This window comes from Leucoraja erinacea, chromosome 3 (genome assembly GCF_028641065.1).
Source record: "Leucoraja erinacea ecotype New England chromosome 3, Leri_hhj_1, whole genome shotgun sequence".
Lineage (NCBI taxonomy): Eukaryota > Metazoa > Chordata > Chondrichthyes > Rajiformes > Rajidae > Leucoraja > Leucoraja erinaceus.
The window spans coordinates 79,902,530-79,926,026 of NC_073379.1; the positions used below are offsets into that span (position 1 = coordinate 79,902,530).

The following is a 23,497-nucleotide window of genomic DNA, read 5'->3' on the forward strand; positions in this document are numbered from 1 at the left end:
TGGGGGGGCGGCGGTGGGGTGGGGGAAACTTTTAAATCTCTTCCCTGTACGGGGGACCCGACCTTTTCCCTGTCGGGTCTCCGTTGTCGTTGGGGCCTAGCACCGTGGAGCAGCCTCCAACCGGAACAACCTGGGGGCTCCAGTCGCGGAGCCTGCGGACTCACCATCCAAATTCGGAGCGTGGAGAGCTGTGGTGGTGCGCGGCTGCGACCCGACTTTGGAACTTCGGAGGCTCCAGCCACAGGCCCTGTGGACGGTAACATCGGGAGCTCGCGGGTCCCTGGTGGGAGACCGCTTTTCAGAGCTCCCGCAACGGCAACTTCTCCCGCCCGAATCGCGGGGTTAAAAACAACCCGGAGCAGGGCCTTACATCGCCCGGCGCGGCTTTAACGGCCGCGGGACTTACCATCGCCCACCGGGGGCTTTAACATCGGGAGAAGAATAAAGAACAGGGGAGAGACAAGACTTTGCCTTCCATCACAGTGAGGAGGTGTTTGGAGATTCACTGTGATGGATGTTTATGTAAATTGTGTTCATTGTGTGTCTTGGTTTTTTTTCTTGTTTGTATGACTGCAGACATGTAATTTCATTTGAACTTGGGTTCAAATGACAATAAATGTTATTCTATTCTATTCTATTTATCGCCTCCTCTGCTCTGACACGAGCGGATTTCCAGCTCCAATCTATAATACGTTGAGTTATAACGTCTCATTATTTCAACTTGTCTCTGCAATCTCCCATAGCCATCCATCCTTGACCCCAGATATACAACTTGTCCTCCAATTCAATTTTCTTTTACGTCTCCTCCACCACAACCATACGCCTCGCACCACAGTGATGCTAGCGTTGAAACTGCTGCCTCATTACTCCAGTGATTCCAGCCAGGCTTAATCCCCCTTAGCCTACTATGTAATTTCAGATCATCACAGTACCTCATTATTTGACCTTAGAACCCTTTTTGGCAAGTAAATTGCCTTTCCAGATCCAGAGAGGATATGCTTGAGGGAACAGGGGATGGGAAATTTGAGGAATAGGGTTGTGGTGGGTGGGAGGCAGCAGACAACAGAGGCCATTCAGGAAAATGTGACCCAGTCATAATTATTGATAGATATATTTGCACTGATAAGATTAACATAAGCAAAGTGACTTGTTTCATGTCAAATCTGAGCATTGCTTACCTGAAGAGAAGAAGCCAGTTTCACACCAATAGCACTGAGTATCATCACACTGCGTGCAATTCTCATTGCAAGCCTTACATTCCATTGTGTCTTCTGTTTCATAGGTTTTAGATGGACATCTTGAGTAACACCGCTGATGAAACCTTAAGATAAAAGTATTTTAACAGGTCAATGTCAAAGCATGACGCAACTCACTTTCTAGATTTATGGGTTATGACATGGTTGGTCTTTGTAGTGTTCAGAAATTATGATACTATATTCATTATGTTTTCATCTTTTACAGAAGATTCTCCTGAAACGTAAATGCTTTTGTTATAGAGTCAGAGTTCTAAGGTCATGTGATTTTACTAATGTGGCCAAGTTTCTCAGTAAGTACAAGGAAGTAGAAAGAGGCAGCTTTTCACGTTTAAGCAAATAAAAATGTGGAACTCATTGCTATAGAGGGCTGTGGAGACCAAGATAGTGGATATTTTTAAGGCAGGGTTAGACAAATTCTTGATTAGAACGAGTGTCAAGGCAGGAAAATGGGATTAGGAGGTAGACATGATTGAATGGCGGAGTAGACTCGATGGGCTGAATAGCCTAATTCTACTCCCATACCTTGTGAACGTGAAGATGATATCAGTATTGAGTACTAAGCATTGTTTTAGTCTCTACCTAAGAAGGATATAATTGGCATAGAGTGCAACAAAGATTCACCATTTTATTTCTGGGTATGAAGTATTATATTTGCTTGCATTAGACTTATTAGAACAATATTCCTCCATTCTTATTGTTTTTGTCTAATTGCTTCTTGAATGGAATCATTGCATCTGATTCAACCATATCCTCTGGGTGGGTGGGAGGAGGGGTGTCCCCCTCACTTTGGAATTGTGCAATATGGTGCATACTGCAGCAAGTCTTTTAACTTACACTTGAATATATATATGCTTTAAATTGGATTGGAGCATTTTTGAAAGGGGGGAGGCTGTGCGATCACTGATCACTGGCCTTGGGGTATGGGTACCCGGTGAGGGAGTGGAGCAACCGAATGGGGAGAGGGTGCGGAAGAAGGGGTCCCCCCTCCAAGGGTAGGAACGTTTTGAAATTTGATGTATTAAAATCATGTTTTAGTGCACTGTAGAAGTATGATTTCAATGCTTTTTGTATGAAGTATTTTTAAGAGGTAACTTTTTAAGGGGTAACTTTAACCACACAAAGGGTGGTGGGTGTATGGAACAAGCTGCCAGAGGAGGTAGTTGAGGTAGGGACCATCCCAACATTTAAGAAAAAGTTACTGTAACATGGATCGGACAGGTTTGGAGGTATGTACCAAAAGCAGGTAGTGTAGCTGGGACATGTTGGCGGGTTGCGCCGAAGGGCCTGTTTTCACACTGTATCACTCTATGACTACATTATACCTCCACCATGCATGAATGCTTCAAAATCAAGTGATCGAGTTTTATTGTCATATACTCAAGCATAGAAACATAGAAAATAGGTGCAGGAATAGGCCATCGGCCCTTCGAGCCAGCACTGCCATTCAATATGATCATGGCTATTCATCTAAAATCAGTACCTCTTTCCTGTTTTTTCCCCATATCCCTTGATGGCGTTAGCCCCAAGAACTAAATGTAACTCTCTCTTGAAAACATCCAGTGAATTGGCCTGCACTGCCTTCTGTGGCAGAGAATTTCACAGATTCACAACTCTCTGCGTGAAGAAAATTTGTCCTCCATCTCAGTCCTAACTGCCCCCCCCCCCCCCCCCCCCTTTATTCTTAAACTGTGACCCATGGTTCTGAACGCCCCCAACATCTGGAACATTTTTCCTGCAGTTACAGTAAGTGAAAATCTAGCAGGCAAGCAGGATGCTTTCTCCAACCACCCCCATTTGAAGTCCACTATCTTCCACCGTTTCTACCCAGTGCTTGGTACTTACTTCCAGCAGCCACTGGTTGTCCTCCAGGATGCACTCTCTCTCCTCTCAACCCCCCTCTCTCTCCCCCTCTATCTCTCCCCTCCATCTCTCTTTCTCCTCTCTCTCCCTCTCTGTCTCTCCTCTCTCTCCCCCTCTCTCTCCATTTCTCTCTCTCCCTCTCTCCATTTCCCTCTCTCTCTCTCTCTCTCTCTCTCTCCCGTCTCTCTCTAACCCTGTTCTTTGTTTCCCTTTCGCTGTGTGTTTGTCTCTCTCCCTGTCTGTTTCTTTCTCTCTCTCTCCCCCTCTCATTCTCTCTCCCTCTCTCTCTCTCTCTGTCCCTCTCTCTCTCTCTATCTCTCCCCCTCTCTCTCCCTCTCCCCCTCTCCCCTCTCTTCCCCCTCTCTCGCTCCCCTCCTCTCTCTCTCCCCCCTCTCTCTCTCTCCCCTCTATCTGTCTCTCCCCCTCCCCCTTCTCTCTCTCTCCCTCCCCCCCCTCTCTCTCTCTCTCTCTCTCTCTCTCTCTCTCTCTCTCTCTCTCTCTCTCTCTCTCTCATCTCTTTTCTCCTCCTCTCTCCCCATATCTCCCTCCCACCTCACTCCCCCTTGCTCTCTCCCCTCTCTCTTTCTCCTCTGTCTCTATCTCTTTTTCTTTGCCCCCTATCTCATTATTTCGACCATTTCTCTCTTTCCCCCTCTTCTCTTTTACCACCCCTCTCTCTTCCCCTTCTCCTCCCTCTCCACCCCCTACGCTCTCTTCCCTCTCACCCCTCTCACTCTCCCCCCCTCTCCCTCTCTCTCTCTCTCTCTCTCCCCCCCTCTCTCCCCCCTACCTCTTTCCCCCTCTCCCTCTTCTCTCTCTCCATTCAGTCCCCCTCTGTCTCTCTCCTCTTTCTCCTCTCACCCCTCCTCTCTCTCTCCCCCATGTCTCCCTGTCTCCTTCCCCTCTCTCTCTCTCTCTCCACCTCCCTTTGAGAGTCTGTCCCTTCGGCACAGAGACTCTCGCGGCAGTGGAGCTTCCGACGCCTCCGACGGCCCGGGACACTCACACCGTCCGGAGTGCTCCATGGCCGAAGCTGCAGCGAGCGACTCGCTAGCCGTGCAAATACTCGTCAGCCCCGCAAACTCACCAGCCCCGGCTCCCCGCATCTGTATCCGCCCGCTGCTTCCATCCCTCCCTCAGCCCCGGCTCTCCAACACCCGCGGACCATGCATTATCCGAGTTTTGAAATATTTGTTGATCACAGAATTTCTCACCACAGAGCATGAGAAATTTCTGATCAGCGTGAGGGCATGAGAGTTTGCTTGAGGGCGTGATTCTCACGCTCAAAGCGTGAGAGTTGGCAGCCCTGTAGTACAGACTCCGACGACTAGTCAGGAATTTGAGCCACAATGCTCTGTAACTCAAACAATAAAATTCTAATAACAAAATATAACTTACATGTAGAATCCAGCTGTACATGATTTACATTTTGTTGGATCATCTGTAGAAAGAAATAGACATTGTTGTATTGGTTGTGAAAAAAAACGATGCACTTGTGTACAATTAATTTTTTCAGTCGCTGGTGATAATCCTTTACTACGGCACAAAAGAAAGGGTATTATCTAGGTTCAAATACATAAAAATTGAATGTATCCAACATTTGCTTTAAGCAGTAGCCCACAGTGAAAGAAGTGACATTTCCCTTTGGAATATGGGGTAAATAAGTGAAATATTTTAACTCTGAAAGGCCTGTCCCACTACGGAGAATTAATTGGCGAGTTTAGAAGTTTGCCCTCAACTCATACTCGCAGCATGGTCGACACGAGATCCTAGGAGGAGTCATAGAGTCATACAGCATGGGAATAGGCCCTTTGGCCCAATTTGCCCATGCTGACCAAGATGTCCTATCTACACTAATCCTACCTGTCCATGATTAGCCCATATCCCCTAAACCTTTCCTATCCATGTACTTGTCCAAATGTCGTTTAAATATTGTTATAGTTCCTGCCTCGTCCACCTCCACTGGCAGCTCGATCCATATGCCCACCACCCTCTGTGTGAAGATTTTGAACAACAAAGGTTCATAAAAGAGTGCTGGAATAGTCTTGTCATGTATAATAATCAAATTGTATAATTAAAAACACAGAAAATGTCGAGAATACACAGCTTATCAGGCAGCATCTGTGGAAAGGAAAACAAAGATAATATTTCAGTGGTACCAGAATGTTCTGTTTTTATTTCAGATTTCCAACTTTAAATCAGCTTTACAACTTTACTCTCGAAGCCCATTTTCGATGTGATAATGGTAAGCCTTCTCTCTATAGAAAGGATCAGATACCATTGCCTTAATCTAAGAACAAAGAAACTCAATGCTTGGTTTTGATTAAACACAAATTTGACATTTTTAACAATACCCATAATCTTCTCCTCTCTACGATGCATTAAAAACAGCCAATTTTAATTCAGATGGTAAATTACGTACCATAGTGATCTTCAATATAAGTAAGATTGCTAGCAGTTTGTGAAAAGTCTCATCTTGATGGGCTGAATTGTTTTTTTTTTACTGTAAGACGCTCTAGCACCAGAGATGAAGTGTAAATGATCATTAGGCCTGACTTTTGGGAGAACTGGGGTTGGGGACTGGACTTTTGTTCCTTCCCCCACAGTGGTAACCACTGTGGGGGGATGATTTTTCTGTCTGTAAGGTACTTTGTTAGTCTGTGTCCAAGATGGCTGTTGGAAGAGAGAGTGGACGTTGGTGCGCTTTAGTTGCCGCTGCTCTCTCTTCACATTGTGTTTTTTTTTGATTTTTTGATTTTGTGTCTTTGGAGCGATTTCTATCTTTAATTTGTGTATTGATGATGTCCTTATTATTTATTTTTCTCCGACTATATGATTTGTTTCTCTTCTGTTTAATCTTTGTAAGGTGGCCTTGAGATTTGAAAGGCGCTCGAAAATAAAATTTATTATTATTATTATTATTCCGAGCACTGTACCTGTCTAAATGTTTCTTAAACGTTGTGATAGTACCTGCCTCAATTACTTCCTCCGACAGTTCATGCCATACACCCACCACCCTTTGTATAAAGTAGTTACTCCTCAGGTTCCTACTAAATCTTTCCCCCCTCACCTTAAACATATGTCCTCTGGTTCTTGATTCCCCTATGGGCAAAAGACTGTACCGATAAAAACATGCAATACATGCCATTCTATTTGCTGCTATTCCACAAATACTGTTACACATCAGGAACACAGTAACTGCATGGTGTAGTGACAATGCATGGTTCAATTAGTGTCTCCCAATGCTTTTGTGCCATATAATTGTTAAGAAAGTAAATTTACTCTATCTGGATTCAATCTGCAACTTCCTCAATGACTTCTGCTTATTAATTTTCAATGTTTCTGTGTAGTCCACCAGAACTGCTTGGATAATTCAGAGCAGGACTTTGACTGCTGCACCCAGTCACCTAGAATGTTATTGCTTATCTTTGATACATTGAAGCAATAATTAAATAATTACTGGTCTTTGAGGTTCCTGAATTCCTCTTACGCTTTCTTTTTTTTTTTACAAATTTCCTTACAAATATTCAGCATTGGCCTTTTTTCAAATTGTTTCACATAGATTTGCCACGATTTTCCACTAGATGGCATACAAATGCCATCAAGTTTTCAGAATAAATGTGTTTTCAAACGTTGGTGAACAGACAAATCTATCGTTCAAGAAGGAACTGCAGATGCTGGAAAATCGAAGGGAGACAAAAATGCTGGAGAATCTCAGCGGGTGCGGCAGCATCTATGGAATGAAGGAAATAGGCAATGTTTCAGGCCGAAACCCTTCTTCTAACCCATCTATTGATTCACATTTCAAAAAAGTTGAAGGGACGGTCACTTTGTGAAGTGGAACTGATACATTATAGAAAATAGGTGCAGGAGGAGGCCATTCGGCCCTTCGAGCCTGCACCGTTATGTTCTTTGCCTTTTGGTTTGGTGTATAATGTACATCATGTTTCTATTAAAGGTGAGACTTTAAACTTAGGCCATGTCTGCCCACATGTGGCATAAAATAATCCACTATGTCTAGAGTCAAAAGTGTTTAAAAGTCATATATAGCAGCAACAGAAGAATTAAATTCTTACTTGCTGCAGCTTACATTGATGCACCAGTAATCATTCCAGCTGAGGTGCTTAAAAAGTGTGGTCCGGAATGAGCCACAGGTCCAGCCAAGCTGTGCAAATACAGTGACAAAATTGGAATCTGTACTGCCATGTAAAAAATTGCACATCCCTCTGGTTATTGCTAATTATTGCCCTGTCAGTTTGCTGCCATTGATGAAGAAAGCAAAAAGAAGAAAGTAGGAATTGTCTAGTTCCGCCTTGACATTTATTTATTAACAACTAGATCATGAGTGCTCCGTTTGGTGCCATTAATACCCAAATTTGCTATGTAATTAATATTGAGGAAGGAAGTTCTGGACTACAGGAAGATGTTGGTTAGGTACAAAGATGGCAAATGGAATACAATCTGAAGAAATGTGGGATAATGCACTTGGGGAGGACAAATGAAATATCGAATAAATGGTAGAATACCAAGAAATATAAAGGAACATAAGGATCTTGATTGGACATAAGAATCTACTGAATCTAGAAGGTAGATGTAGGTTGATAACGTGGTTAAGAAGCCAATGGGATTATTCCCTTTGTTGCACAATGAATTGAACACAAGAGCAAGAAGATCACGGTTGAAAGCTCTAGCTAGAGCACATCTGAATGGACAGCAAAATCTGGTCACCATTCGACTGAAAAGATTTAATTGTATAATGGAAGATGGAGAATAGATATATGCAGATGTTACCAGGGCTACAGTCATGAGTAGAGACCAATTAAGATGGGTTTGCCTTCTTGGGAAGAAAGGACATTGAAGGGCAGATAAAATTAATTGGTATTTCTTAAATTATTATTTTGAAACCTAAATAGCATAAGTAGACCTCTCCATTGCAGATCGTTCAGTAATAAGTGTTATAGATTTAATTAATAACTAGAAGGATTAGAGTGAAATTGAGTGAAAAATAATAGTTTGTTGAGTTTTGAAATCTAAATATTATTTTTTGGAAGGGAACAGGAGTAGGAATCCCTACCACATTTAATAAGTAACTTTATTGGTATTTGAAAATCTAAGGGGTATTGACCAAGAATCAGTGAGTGGAATTCACCAAAATTGTTAATTTCTGACGGCATGGATACAATGGATCGAATGGTTTCCTTCTGTGCTTATTATTTCTACCAATCCATAAGTGGGAATGTGAATAGACATAGCTCAAACAACCAGTTCTCACTGTTCACTCCTGTTGTATAGAGAATTGAGAGAGATATTGGGAGGCAGCAGGTGCCTATAAACTCCTTCTTAGGTAACAGTAAGCACTTTCAAGAGAAAAAAGATTAAGGAACTGTAATGCCCTTTCAAAATAATGCATTTTAAACACATAAAAAACAAACTGTTTTTTTATAAACAGTTATAAAAAACACATCCTTTATAAAGTTTTTCTTAATAGTGTGACATGGAATACAAAATATATTTCAATGCAAATTGTCCATTATCATTTCTATTTGAATAGAGAAAATTAATAAGTATGTTGATTTCAAGAATTCTGCAGAATGAATAAAGAGCAGCTATTGGGATGTGATAGAACCATTATGTTGCACCTGTTCAGAAAGTTCACCTCATATTTTTTATAGGGCCAGTATTCACTTCATCACTTCCTGGTTTAGCTATTAACAAACATATTTTAATTTAATATCAGTCACAAATTCCTCCTGACAAAATAACTTGAAAACAGACTGTAATATATTATACTCCTTTATATTTGAGTATCTGGGCCTGATGACTCGAGAGTATGCAAAAATGCTGTTCCAGCTGCTCCAATAAAGTACGTTGCTAATACTGGAGTAAAACAAGTTGGGCAAAGCAGCATTTTTTTCCATTTGTAATTTCCACATCATTTTATTTTACAGCTTACCTAATAAACATTTCTCACATCCTGTTTCACACTGCACACATTCTTCATGTTGGCGATCTGTAAATGCATCTGTGGAATGGAAATGCAGCTTTTATTGCTAATATAAGTGTGAGCGATAATGTTAATGCATTCCTGCCATTTAGCTGTTAAGAAAATATTTAGAAGGGAACCACTTTCTACGTCACTTTAATGCTGAATGTGAAAATGTGGCATTTATGTCTAACAATAAATGCTAATGGACTATTCAATAAAAGCATTATTGCCACTGCAATCATACGCACATTAGATGTTCACACATATTAACAATGTTACAAAATTTTGAGATTTAAAAAATCAAGTCTGCAATTTATCCCATCAGATAAAGCATAAAAAGAAGTTTAATCTGACACCTCATTCACTTTCATATCTCAAGTAATAAAAAAGTTATGGCCATTTTCATACTCGGAAATAAGCATCTTGTTCCCTATTGATTTTCTATGGACATAACAAAAAAGCTGTGATCATGGACAGTCAAAAGCCCATAACCTTCTTAAAAATTAAGAGAACTGAATGAAATTTTCAGTTATCATAGATTGAACCATTCTGAAACAAATATAAAATAATCTTACTTGGATGACCTGAAATTAAAGCATATAATTAGTTAGTTACCCACTTGTAGCTAATTTCAAACTTCAATTACTAGATCTAAACATCTATCCATTTCTTAATAAATGATTGACATTTTTACATAGCCCAAGTGTCCAAATAATTTTCACAAATAATTCACAATAAAACATGATTTTAAAATCTCATTTACATCAATTTATAGGCCAAATGGAAGGAATTTAGTGTTCAATTGCTGTGAATTAAAGTCCATTTTAAATCAGCTTTCTAGTGGGTTTCTGTGAACGCGCTGGTTTAGAACGTTCACATTCCGCTGGATTTGTGCCCTCAAATGCCCAGAAAAATATTGCGGGATATAAAGAGCCCAAAATGAACTACTCGCCATAGTAAACTTTGTATAAAGGGGTCTTAAGAAGCCCCTTTTAATGTAAAAATAAGGTACATACCTTTAATTGTTTGTTTTATAAAACCCTGGGGCTGCGAGAGGTTGAGAGAGTGATTTTAAAACTATTATAACTATTATTCGAGGACTATAAAACTAATAATACCTTTTGCGACGGGGTCTTTCAGCGATTTTTCGTTAATGATTTACTAGGCTGAACATTTTCGATTGGAACAGCCTAGTAAAAATCGCGTTTTAAACCCGCCCCCTCTAAACAGCTCCAAAATCACACACACGGGCTGGGGCAGATTCTCAGCGACGATTCAGGTAGGTTTTGCAACATACCTACACATATACGCATTTCATTTGGATAACCTAAAGTAATTGTCATGAAAAAGAGGCATTTCTAATATAATCCATTCTTAAGATCCCTCCTTCCTCTGACTCTTGCACAAATAGGAGTTGACGATATCAATTGAATCATTTTTGGAAACATCATTGACTGAATAGATGTTTTCTACCTATCGTTCATAATTATAATGAATGTCAGATCATACTTTACATCTTTTCATGCAAATCTATTTTTCTCAATGCTGATTCTATTGTACAGGATGTTTTATATTGTACAGGATGTACAAGTTTTAACTTCATACTGTACATAAAAAAATAATGTTGTTTCTTACCATCTTTACATTTTAACTCTTGGCATCCTTCATTTGTGAGGTAGTAGCCAGTGGAGCACCTTTTACAGTCTGTGTTACTCACGCACACCTCACAGTTACTGGAGCACACCTTGCAGGTTTGATCAGATGCTGGGTAATAAAATGAAGGGCAATATTCTCTGCATTCTCCTTTAAAAAGGTAACGATCAATCCTGAATTTATCTGTGGAAAAAATAAAAATGTGAATTTCTTTTAGCTTTAACTGGGGTAAAATTTGCATTGAATACAAATACTGGCTTCATATGAAAAAACATGATAGGGACTTCCATATTAATAATATTTGCCTCCAAATGACCCATTAGCTGCCAAGCACAGAACACCTACGACTGCACAGTGGAATCAAGGTTTCTTTTAACCATCCCTTTGGTACTCACTACTATGATTTAGGATAGGGTATGGAATTGATCACATTGATTAAATCAGGGATTTATATCAGGGATTTATTTGCAGTCATAGAGTCATGCAGCATGGAAACAGCCCCCTTGGCCTAAGTTGTCCATGCCGACCAAGATGCCCCATTTGCCCACATTTGGCCCATATCCCCCTAAATCTTTCCTATCCATATTCCTGCCCAAAAGTCTTTTAAAAGTCATTATTCTGGCTGCCTCAACTAGTTCCTCTGGCAGCTTGTTCCATATCCTCATCGCCCTCTGTGTGAAGAAGTCACCCCTCCAGATTCCTAATAAATATTTCCCCTCTCACCTTAAACCTATGCCCTCTACTTCTTGGTTCCCCAATTCTGGGGAAATAACTCTGTGCATTCACCCTATTCATTCCCCTCATGATTTTGTACACCTCTATAAGATCACCACTCAGCCTCCTGCACTCCAAGGAGTACAGTCCTAGCCTGCCTAACCTGCCCCGAAAGCTCAGGCCCTGGAATCCTGGCAACATCCTCATGACCTTTCCCTGCACCCTCACCAGCTTATTTCTTCAGGATCATTAGAAGAAATAAATATGTTATCACTGTTGAGGTATCTGTGGAATCTTAAAGGTGAAGATGGAATGGAAGCAATAATTTTATTTGACGGACATGCTCAATTGCTTGGGGATCCAATTCAGATCAGTCATTTCTAGTAAGCTCTCTGCCAAAATAAATACAAAGAAACAACCCTTGATTATCTAGCAATCTACTCAAGGGATATAACTTTATGAATCAATGTTCTCATGGATTCCTCCCAGGAACATAGACTGATAAAATTGTAATTACATCCATCATTGTTTTAAAGCCAGGAACATATTTGTGATAAAATCAATTTCACTATTAGTCTGTGATGCCAAGATCTGATTTACTATTAATAACCTTGAATGGACAACATTTAAATTTAAAATGTTCTTGGTACCACGTCTGTTTATAGTATTTTAGCCCTTGATTATGGGCTGTATGTTTGCGTGTATGAGTGGGTGTTTGAAGATTAATTTAATTTTTACAATTGCTGTTAGCTCACCTTTATCACAAGACGTGCAGTCATTAGGTTCCCCTCTAACACATTCCTTGCAGGTGTGATGACATGGGTGACACTGGCCATTATAGACAAACTTACCAGGGGGGCAGGTTGTGGCGCAAATACCATTGTCTAAGACCCTATAAACAAGACAAAAAAAAGCGACTCATAAAACACGAATGGCTACTTTTCACATTGCTGAATCAGGGAGTATCCATCATGTTTACAGAGCCACTAGATTCAATCTTTATCGTGATTGTGCAGTGTACAGTACAGAGACAATGATACACTACAGGTATATTATGATTTTAATATAGCATGATGGAAGTCATGCATTTTACATAATGTTAACAATAGAAGATGGCGGCATTTGGCTTATTGAGACCATAATGGTTTGCACCAGAGAAAATCCATCATGATTCCCTCTGATCCTTATTCCCTCTGCCTCTGCAACCTCTTCACTCTTGCGTGCTCCCTAACTTATTCTGTAGATAACTTTTCTATTTACCTGCAGTGAGACTTTATTTACCCTCCCAGTGTGTCTTTGGAATGAGGGAGGAAACTTGGGCACCCTGCTCACATTTTCCTCCACACAAGCAGCACCGGAGGCCTGAATCAAACCCAGGTCCCTGAAGTTGCGAGACAGCAGCATTTTACTGCTACATCGTGTGCCCCACAAATTTGTCTAGGTCATCTTAACAACGTTCAAAATTAGACCCAGGTTTGATCTTGATCCTGGATGCTGCCTGTATCAAGTTTGTGTGTTCACCCTGTGACCACGTGGGCTTCATCCGGGTGCTCCAGTGTCAATAGACAATAGGTGCAGGAGTAGGCCATTTGGCCCTACGAGCCAGCACCACCATTCAATGTGATCATGGCTGATCATCCCCAATCAGTACCCTGTTCCTGCCTTCTCCCCATATCCTCTGACTCTGCTATTTTTAAGAGCCCTAAGTAGCTCTCTCTTGAAAGGATCCAGAAAACCCGCCTCCACTGGCCTCTGAGGCAAAGAATTCCACAGACTCACCACTCTCTGTGAGAAAAAGTGTTTCCTCGTCTCCGTTCTAAATGGCTTACTCCTTATTCTTAAACTGTGGCCCTTGGTTCTGGACTCCCCCAACATCGGGAACATGTTTCCTGCCTCTAGCGTGTCTAAGCCCTTAACAATCTTATATGTTTCAATGACATATCCTCTCATCCTTCTAAATTCCAGAGTGTACAATCCCAGCTGCTCCATTCTCTCATATGACAGTCCCGCCATCCCGGGAATTAACCTAGTAAACCTACGCTGCACTCCCTCAATAGCAAGAATGTCCTTCCTCAAATTAGGGGACTAATACTGCACACAATACTCCAGGTGTAGTCTCACTAGGGCTCTGTACAACTGCAGAAGGACCTCTTTGCTCCTCTATTCGATTCCTCTTGTTATAAAGGCCAACATGCCATTCGCTTTCTTCACTGCCTGCTGTACTTGCAAGCTTACTTTCATAGACTGATGTACAAGGACCCCCAGATCCCGTTGTACTTCCCCTTTTCCCAACTTGACGCCATTTAGATAGTAATCTGCCTTCCTGGTTTTGCTACCAAAGTGGATAACCTCACATTTATCCGCATATAAATTTTATTTATGGGCGCCTTTCAAGAGTCTCAAGGACACCTTACAAAAATTTAGCAGGTAGAGGAAAAACATGTAAGGGGAATGAAATAAATAGTAGAGACATGACTAGTACACAAAGTAAAGACAGAAATCAATTCAAAACACAATATGAGGCAATTAATGCACAGATGAAAAGGTAGGGGGACATTCCAGAAGATTAGTCAAGTATGATTTCCCCTTCGTAAATGCATGCTGACTCCAACATCTTATAATTGACTCCAGCATCTTCCCCACCACCGATGTCAGGCTAACTGGTCTATAATTCCACGTTTTCTCTCTCCCGCCTTTCTTAAAAAGTGGGATAACATTACCTACCCTCCAATCCACAGGAACTGATCCTGAGTCCATAGAACATTGGAAAATTATCAACAATGCATCCACTATTTCTAGAGCCACTTCCTTAAGTACCCTGGGATGCAGACCATCAGGCCATGGGGATTTATCAGCCTTCAGTCCCATCAGTCTACCCAACAACATTTCCTGCCCAATGTTGATTTCTTTCAGTTCCTCCGTCACCCCAGATCCTCTGGCCACTACTATATCAGAATTTTTCCTCCTTAGTGAAGACAGATCCAAAGTACCTGTTCAACTCATCTGCCATTTCCTTGTTCCCCATAATAAATTCAACTTTTTCGGTCTTCAAGTGTTTTATATTCTTGGCTAGCTTACCTTCGTACCTCATCTTTTCTCCCCGTATTGTCTTTTTGGTTATCTTTTGTTGTTCTTTAAACATTACCCAATCCTCTTGCTTCCCGTTCATCTTTGCTACGTTGTACTTCTTCGCTTTAATTCTGATACTGTCCCTGACGTCCCTTGTCAGTCATGGTCGTCCCTTTCTCCCCCTTGGAATCTTTCTTCCTCCTAGGAATGAACTGATCCTGCACCTTCTGTATTATTCCTAGAAACACCTGTCATTTGTGTTCCACTGTCATCCCTGCTAGTGTATCTTTCCAGTCAACTTTGGCCAGCTCCTCCCTCATGGCCCCATAGTCCACTTTATTCAACTGCAACACTGCCACATCCGATCTACTCTTCTCCCTCGCCAATTGTAGATTAAACCATGTTATGGTCACTGCCTCCTAATGGCTCATTAACCTCGAGGTCCTTTATCAAATCCGGTTCATTACATAACACTAAATCCAGAATTGCCTTCTCCCTGGAGGCTCCAATACAAGCTGTTCAAAGAATCCATCACAAAGGCACTCTACAAAGTCCCTTTCTTGGGATCCAGTACCAACCTGATTTTCCCAGTCTACCTGCATGTTGAAATCTCCCATAACAACCACAGCATTACTTTTACTACATGCCAATTTTAACTCCTGGTTCAACTTGCGCCCTATGTCCAGGCTACTGTTTGGGGGCCTGTAGATTAGTCCAATTAGGGTCTTTTTACCCTTACAATTCCTTAGTTCTATCCATACTGACTCCACATCTCCTGTTTCAATGTCACCCCTTGCAAGGGACTGAATTTCATTCCTCACCAACAGGGCAACCCCACCCCCTCTGCCCACCTGTCTGTCTTTTCGATAGGAGGTATACCCTTGAATATTCAGTTCCCAGCCCTGGCCCTCTTGCAGCCATGTCTCAGTAATTCCCACATCATCATACTTGCCAGTTTCTAACTGAGCCTCAAACTCGCCCACTTTATTCCTTATACTTCGCGCATTCATATACAGCACTTTGACCTCCGTATTCACTTCCCCCCTCGCAATTGGCCCTGACCTTACTCTGTTGTCCATTCTGAAGCTTTCCTTCCCATTAATTCAAGAATCTTTTGTAATTATTCCTGTAGTCACTTCCCCTTCAACTCCATCTTTATACTCCCAATTCGTAAATCCCTTCCCCCCACTATTTAGTTTAAACCCACACGTGTCCACCCCTATCCCAAAGATGCATGGGTTTGCAGCTTAATTGACCTAAATGTGTAGAGAGTGGATGAGAAAGTGGGCTAACATAAACTAGAGTGAGTGTGTGATTGCCAGTTGGTGTGGGATCAATGGGCCGATGGGCTGTTTCCATGCAGTATTTTTTTTTTTTTTTAAAACAGTGCCAGTTCCAAAACAGAGCCAGCAGGCTTTCTCATGTAATGATGCTGTGGTTCAGGAACAGCAGGTGCTAGAGGGCGAGTTTCTTGCTCCTTTCCCCATGGCAGTAACCTCAGGAAATACCCCTCATATAGGGCCATGTCACAATGTAGCCAGAACTCTTTCGGCCTTTGGGGACTTCTGGCAAGAAATGAATGCATGGTACACTGATGGAAATTGGAAAGGTCGTGGGTGTTTAGTTTAGTTTAGTTTATTCTCACGTGTACTGAGATGCAGTGGAAAGCTTTTTAGTTACATGCTAACCAGTCAGCAGAGAGGCTATACATGATTAGAATCGATCCACTTTCAGTGTATAGATACATGATAAGAGAATAACGATTAGTGCAATGTTAAGCCAGCAAAGTCCGATCAAGGGTAGTCCGAGGGTCATCAAAGAGATAGATTGTAGTGCAGCAGGGCTCTCTGGTTGTGGTAGGATGATTCAGTTGCCTGATAACAGCAGGGAAGAAACTGTCCCTGAACTGGAGGTGTGTCTTTCGCCTGATGGGAGAGGGGAGAAGAAGGAATGGCCACGGTGGCACTCGTCTTTGATAATGCTGCTGGCCTTGCCGAGGTGGTTTGGAAGAGTCAACCTCGAGAGAGAGAGAGAGAGAGAGAGAGAGAGAGATAAGAGCACAGGCCTTTGAAGAACAATGCACAAAGGAAGCTGCTTCATTGTGCAGAGGCACTCATCGAAAGATGTTGCCTGGGAGTTTTCTGTGAGGACACACAAGAGAATCCAAATGCTGAAATCTGGAGCAAAAGCTAAATTGCTGAAGGAACTAAGATACTGTATAGTATATGAGGGTTTTTTTCTTTTCTTTTTTTTATTTTTTTCTCTCTTTTTTGTATGGCTTTGTAAATATTTGACTAGTGTATAAACGTAAATAATTTGGTGTACATATAGCCTCTGGTGTACATATGGTGTACATATAGCTGCTAAATTTGTATAAGATAATTACAAGCAGTTGAATAAGGGGTGGGAATTAATAAGCTTTGGCTTCTTCCTGCTCCTTTTCGGACACATACGATTCATTTATTTAGAGACATTGTTTATGACACTTTATAAATATTCTTGTTTTGTTTTTTGTATGCTGTTCCACACTTGCTTTTTAATCTTTTATTCTGTTCGAAATAAATAATAAAATAAAATAAAATAAATAAACTCGGTGAGCCAAGCAGGGTCTATGGGGCAAACAGAAAGTTGATGCTTCGAGCTGAGACCATGCATCAGGACTGACAGTGTCGAGGCAAAATTGCCCGTATATAGAGGTAAGATGGAGGGATGGGATTGATGGAATCAGATGAAGAGGGGGAATTGAAGGGCAGATGGAACTAGGTGGACAAGGGGACGGACGGAGTGTAGAGATGGAGGCTGATGGATAATAATTGGAGATGGAATGAGCGGTTGAGTGGGCATTGTTGGACAAATGGGTTTAGGTGCCCTCTATGAATATCTGCACAATTGGGGGCACTGTAAAAGTACCCCTTCCAGATGGAAAGGCAAAAATCTCTCGAAAAATTAAAGATTGTCCATGTTATCAGTGAAGATGTTCTTGACTGCTGTAATACACCAGTAGGCCACAAGGTGTCACATGTGTCATGTTTCAGCAGAGACAACCTTCCAAGCCAGGGTTTCTTAGAGTGAGGTTGACACTGGTTTAAGAATCATGCTGTCTAAAGTTCGTCTGCAAGTCTATGGAAAATCTTGAAGCTCTTTCAAAATGCAGCCATGCCTAAATAGCTATCAATTCAATTCGATTCTGATAGTCACTGCCTTACAGCACCAGAAACCCGGGTTCGATCCTGACTATGGGTGCTGTCTGCATGGAGTTTGGATGTTCTGCCCGTGATCTGCGTGGGTTTACTCTGGGTGCTCTGGTTTCCTCCCACACTCCAAATTAGGTTCTTCTTCTTCGTGTGTATGGCGTGCACAGCCTAAAGTTGTAGGACAACTTGTTCTATTTGATCTTATTTGATTGGGCATGCGGGTTGATTGCATTCGTCAAAACAGTGCTGACCACTTGTAGGTTGCAATCTTCCACCCCCAAATTAGGTTAATTAGCTTCGGTAACATTGTAAATTGTCCCCAGTGTATTGGATAGTGTTAGTGTGCGGGGATCGCTGGTCGGCGCGAACTCGGTGGGCCGAAGGGCTTGTTTCTGCGCTGTATCTCTAAATTAAACCAAATCGTAAAAGCAATTTACTCAGGCAGTCATTTTAACACAGTCAAGACTAATCTATATTGTGTGCAAGTTACTAACACACTGCTGTAGGTTGGACACTCTCTGTCATTACTTGAGCTTTTTAAAATTATGAGAACTTACGGGTTATGCCAACTGAGGATTGGAGTAGAAATATTTTGGAACATATTGTCAATAAAAGATTAGGAGCAGTTAAGTTGCAAACCTTGCACAAGCTCTGGGCCAGTATCATCCTGCTCCGATTATGTTTCATCCCTCTTATCCCCACTGGCACGCAAGCACTCACACAACCTCAGAACATTCCATAGGCATGTCGCAGAGCAAACTCTTACATCATGTGTGTTTTGGAGCCGCACGCTAACATTCCCTTGTGCCAGGGATACCTTTCATCTGTGCCAGAGGCTCAGGCCAATCCAACACGCTGCATTCTTCCCACCAGTGCTTGCCAGCATTAGAAAAGATACATGCATTCTAGAGAATTAAACTCATAAGGAATAGGAGTAGAATTAGGACATTCGGCCCATCAAGTCTACTCCACCATTCAATCATGGCTGATCTATCTCTCCCTCCTAACCCCATTCTCCTGCCTTCTCCCCATAACCTCTGACACCCGTACAAATCGAGAATCTATCTATCTCTGCCTTATGGGCCTGTCCCACTTAGGCGATTTTTCTGCGAAAAACTGGCAACTGGAACGGCGACTGTCAGAGTGGAACACACACACATACACGCACACACACACACACACACACACACATCGCTTCCTTCACCAGCCCATTATGCAGGCGGGGGACAGGGCAAGTGGGGGAGCGCTGTCTGAGTGAAATTCACACGGTGCAAGGCCAAGGTGATACACACACACACCGCGATGAACAGGAAAGTTGGCGCTGTAATTAAGACGGCTAAAGCACAGTGTACAGTAAGTCCTTTAAAAGAGGGGGGGAGAAAGGGGGGAGACAACTTTTAAGAAGCCAGAGATACACGGCTGTGAAGCACGGCGGACATTAACATTACCTGTCAGTTATCCTTGGTTCTGAAAACTACTGCTTACGTTTTTATTTCCCAATGAGCCAATGAAATTCACCGGTCAGCACCGGCTACAACCTACGAGAACCTTTGACCTCCTGGCAACCCACTAGGACCACCTGGCGACCCACCTACGGCACGATAATTCTCGCTACTCTCCATGGCGGCTTCATTCTCGTCGCCGCTAATTTTTCAACATGTTGAAAAATTCACGGCAACCATAATGAGGCCGCGACTAGTTCCCAGAATGCGAAAACACCCGGCAACCACCCGCGAACATGTGGCGACTGCATAGTCTCCTGCAGTCGCCTAAAATGTCGCCTAAGTGGGACAGGACCATTAAAAATGACTTGGCCTCTACAGTCTTCTGTGGCAAAGAATTCCACAGATTCACCATCCTCTGACTAAAGACATTTCTCCTTATCTCCTTCCTAAAAGAACGTCCTTTAATTATGAGGCTATGACCTCTAGCTCCTAGACTCTCCCACTAATGGAAACATCCACCCCACATCCACTCTATCCAAGTCTTTCACTATTAGGTATGCTTCAACAAGGTCCCCCATCATTCTTTTAAATTCCAGCGAGTACAGGCCCAGTGCCGACAAACGCTCATCATAGGTTAACTTACTCATTCCTGGGATCATTCTTGAAAATTGCAATTTATGAGATGGCCTAACACAAGATTTGTGGCTGAAGCAACTGCAAGCAGCCTTGGCCTTTCTTTAGGCAGAGGATGCTGAATCTGTGGCATTCACTTCCACAGATGGCTGTGAAGGCTAAGTCAATGGATATTTTTAAGGTGGAGATTGACAGATTCTTGATTAGTAAGGGTGTAAGGGAATATGTGGAGAAGGCAGGAATATGTGGTTCTTGTCCTGCTGGACCTATCTGCCGCCTTTGATACAGTGGACCATGGTATCTTAATATCTCGATTACAGTACCTAGTGGGCATCTGTGGCAGTGGCCTGGGATGGTTCAGGTCCTATCTGGCAGACAGAACCATGTGTGTAAGCCTTGCTGGTTTTGAATCCTCCTCCGCTCCTCTGTCATATGGGGTTCCACAGGGCTCAATTTTAGGGCCCCTGCTTTTCTCACTATACCAACTTCCTCTGGGTTCCATTTTTAGAAAGCATGGCATCTCTTTTCACTGTTATGCCGATGGTAGTCAATTATATATGCCGCTGAGGAAGGAAGACGCCTTTTCTGTCATGTCTTAAGGACATTAAGTCCTGGATGGCCCTAAAGTTTCTAGGATTTAATGAAAAGAAGACAGAGGTGATATTGTTGGCCCTAATGGCTGCCGTGAACCTCCCCTTGTTGGCTTGGGTCCACTGGCACGGTACGTGAAGCCAACAGTTTTAAACCTGGGTTTTAGGATGGACAGTGATTTTAAACTAGATCATCAAATAAGCACTGTGGTTAAGTTCAGCTTCTTTCACCTAAGGAAGCTGACAAAGGTGAAGCCCATTCTCAAGCGGCAGCATTTTGAAACAGTAATCCATGCCTTTATCACATCTAGGCTGGATTACTGTAACGCACTCTACTTTGGAGTTGCACGATCTTCACTGGCTCGTCTCCAGTTGGTTCAAAATGCTGCCGCTCGCTTTTTAACTGGAACTCGAAAGAGGGAACACATAACGCCAATTCTGGCCTCCCTCCACTGGCTCCCGGTGCACTTTCGAGTTCATTTTAAAATTCTTTTATTTGTTTTTAAATCTCTAAATGGGCTCGCCCCGCCTTACCTCTCTGAACTGCTCCACCCATACGCTCCTGCCCGGTGCCTCAGGTCAGCTGATCAGCTGCTCCTGGAGGTACCGAGGTCTAAGCGGAAGCTCAGAGGGGATAGAGCCTTCTCTGTTGCTGCTCCGGCACTCTGGAACACCCTGCCGTTGCACATCAGACAGGCCCCCTCACTGTCCATCTTCAAAACCAGTATTAAAACACATTTATATTCCTTGGCTTTTGACACTGCTTGAGACTTTGCTCCTGTTTTTAGTGCTTTTAATGTTTTTAATTTTTATTGTTTTTACTCTTTCGTTTAATGTTTGTATTGTTATGTAATAATTTCTTGTCCATGATCAGTCATGTTCAGCACTTTGTTGCAACTGTGGTTGTTTTAAAGTGCTCTATAAATAAAGTTATTATTATTATTATTATTATTATTATATTCAATATTGCTCTTAAGAGTGAAAATCACCTCCTAAAGGTCTTGCATTCATTCCCTATGACAAACGTATAGTTGATACTACAAGTTTTCATCACAAACCACAGGATTTTTTAAACCTCCTCTCTTCCCTTACCATTATATAATCCACATCCAGTCCTTTTATACTTTCACTTACACCAGTTCCTCATTACTATACCTGGTAACTCTTACAACTGCAACTTCGCCCTCCCATTTTGATTGTAGTAAGGAGCTGATTCCTTTTTTCATCTATCTATCTCCAAATCATAATTTTCACTAGATTCTATAAATTATTTTGGGAAGTATTCCCTTCCATGAAATCAAGATTTCCCTTTGCCATGATCAACAAGGCCCTCAACAATATCTATTAAATTACTCGTAGGTTAACATTTATTCCTTCAATTCCATTTCAGATGCACTATATCCTCTTGTTAAACTAACATTCCAGACTCAATGCATCCTTCTCCCTTATTTCTATTGTAGCCAAGGTAATGAAACCACCAAACAAATCACCTATTTCAACTGAATATGCACACAACACTGCCCTAATCTATATCCCAGGACACATTTTCCTAAACCCATATTCCATACAGGTCCAAATACTGGAACTCTCCACCGAACGAAACTGTGCAAGTACTTCACTACATGAATGAGCTCACCACACTGCGTAAGAATAAAGACGAGCATCAAATGCTGACCTAGAAGATGGAACATCTAAACATCGGCCTCCTCTCTTCATTATATTGAAAAGTCCCAAATATTCATTTATAGTGAAGCTGAGATTTATATTGCTCTAATACTATTATGATGGAAATTCTTTTGGATTTTGGATATCAAATGTAGAGTCACTTTGCAAAATACTCCTTTCAGTCAGAAAAGATGACCCCACCCTTTCCACTGCATGGCACTGTAAATCTCTATTCTACTTCTTAGCTTGGCCGTCTATCTCACTGTAGTTCAACGTAAAGCCAGTAAATAGTCCATCACCTTTCCATTAGGTCACTGTACCATCATTACTCTTTTGCTGCTTATTCTTTCATGTTCTTTCCCCTACCACAAATCTTATTTTTCATTCTTGCTTTTCCCTATCCCCACCAGCTTCCCAGCCCTCAAACTTGTCAATGAACCGTTACATTTTTTAACAACTTACAGTTTGGATGAAAGGTTAACAACAGTCAATATCAACACTGTTTTCTCCCCATAGATGTTGGCTGGTTATTTATTCCGGTTGTAATTTATGAGTTGGTTTGCTTTGGAGTTGGGACGGGCGTGACTACAGAGGAGTAACTACAAACTAATTACCAAGTAAAGCAGGAAGACATAGGGGATATTGTCAAAAGGACTCACCTTGGAACAGCACAACTAATACACTCATCTTTGCCTGGGCCAGAACATTTAACACAACGGGAATGACAGTGGTGGCACTTCCCTGCATCATCAATATATTCACCTACAATAATGAAAAAAAGATGAAGCAAAGTACAATAAGATCATGCACAACCTTATTTGGATGTGAATATTCGTTCTAAAATCTTTCAGGTCTTCAGCCATCAGCATAGCATTAAACATGGTCCTTCGCAAACGTTCCTTTTTGATGAAGTTACAATGCAAATAATAATTTTAACACTACATGAGAGAACTCAACAGAACGATCCAAAGAACAAAATAACTAATGCCATATCATATGATCGGCAAAAAATATATAATTATGTAAAGTTAGAAGATTGATAAAAATGAATGAACTACGAAAGGTGCGTGAGAAATAGTTTATAAACTGCAGTGAACTTTAGTTGTTTTGGCTGTATGACCTCAAAAAGTACACGTGTAATCTTGCTTGTTAAAGTCAGCCTTGGCTTATTGATTGCATTCTCATCTCTTTCACTGGGAATAATCCAAAAGGCCATCTGCTTGATGTAAAGCTGTAAAGGAAGAAATTGCTTCATTTTCTGCCAGCCAGCGGAAAGCATGACAATCAAAATAAAACTGCAGATGCTGGAAATCTGAAATAAAAATGGCAAGTACTGGAAACACTCAACAGCTCAGCCCACATGGTGGAACAATGCTCACATGGTGTTGATTGTATCAGCAGTAACAAAAATATTATGGTGTATTTTTTACCA

At 41.8% G+C, this 23,497-nt stretch overlaps 1 protein-coding gene across 2 annotated transcripts in view; it reads right to left on the reverse strand.

The window, feature by feature from the left end:
- Positions 1 to 23,497, reverse strand: part of pcsk5b (proprotein convertase subtilisin/kexin type 5b) — a 299,623-nt gene that overhangs the window by 38,550 nt on the left and 237,576 nt on the right. For both annotated transcript variants that reach the window (XM_055633051.1, XM_055633052.1), the window contains exons 21-26: positions 22,725 to 22,827; positions 12,225 to 12,361; positions 10,738 to 10,938; positions 9,070 to 9,138; positions 4,515 to 4,557; positions 1,179 to 1,321 (exon numbers count right to left, since the gene is read on the reverse strand). In XM_055633051.1, the coding sequence (XP_055489026.1) occupies positions 1,179 to 1,321; positions 4,515 to 4,557; positions 9,070 to 9,138; positions 10,738 to 10,938; positions 12,225 to 12,361; positions 22,725 to 22,827 (696 nt within the window). The remainder of the gene's footprint in view (positions 1 to 1,178; positions 1,322 to 4,514; positions 4,558 to 9,069; positions 9,139 to 10,737; positions 10,939 to 12,224; positions 12,362 to 22,724; positions 22,828 to 23,497) is intronic.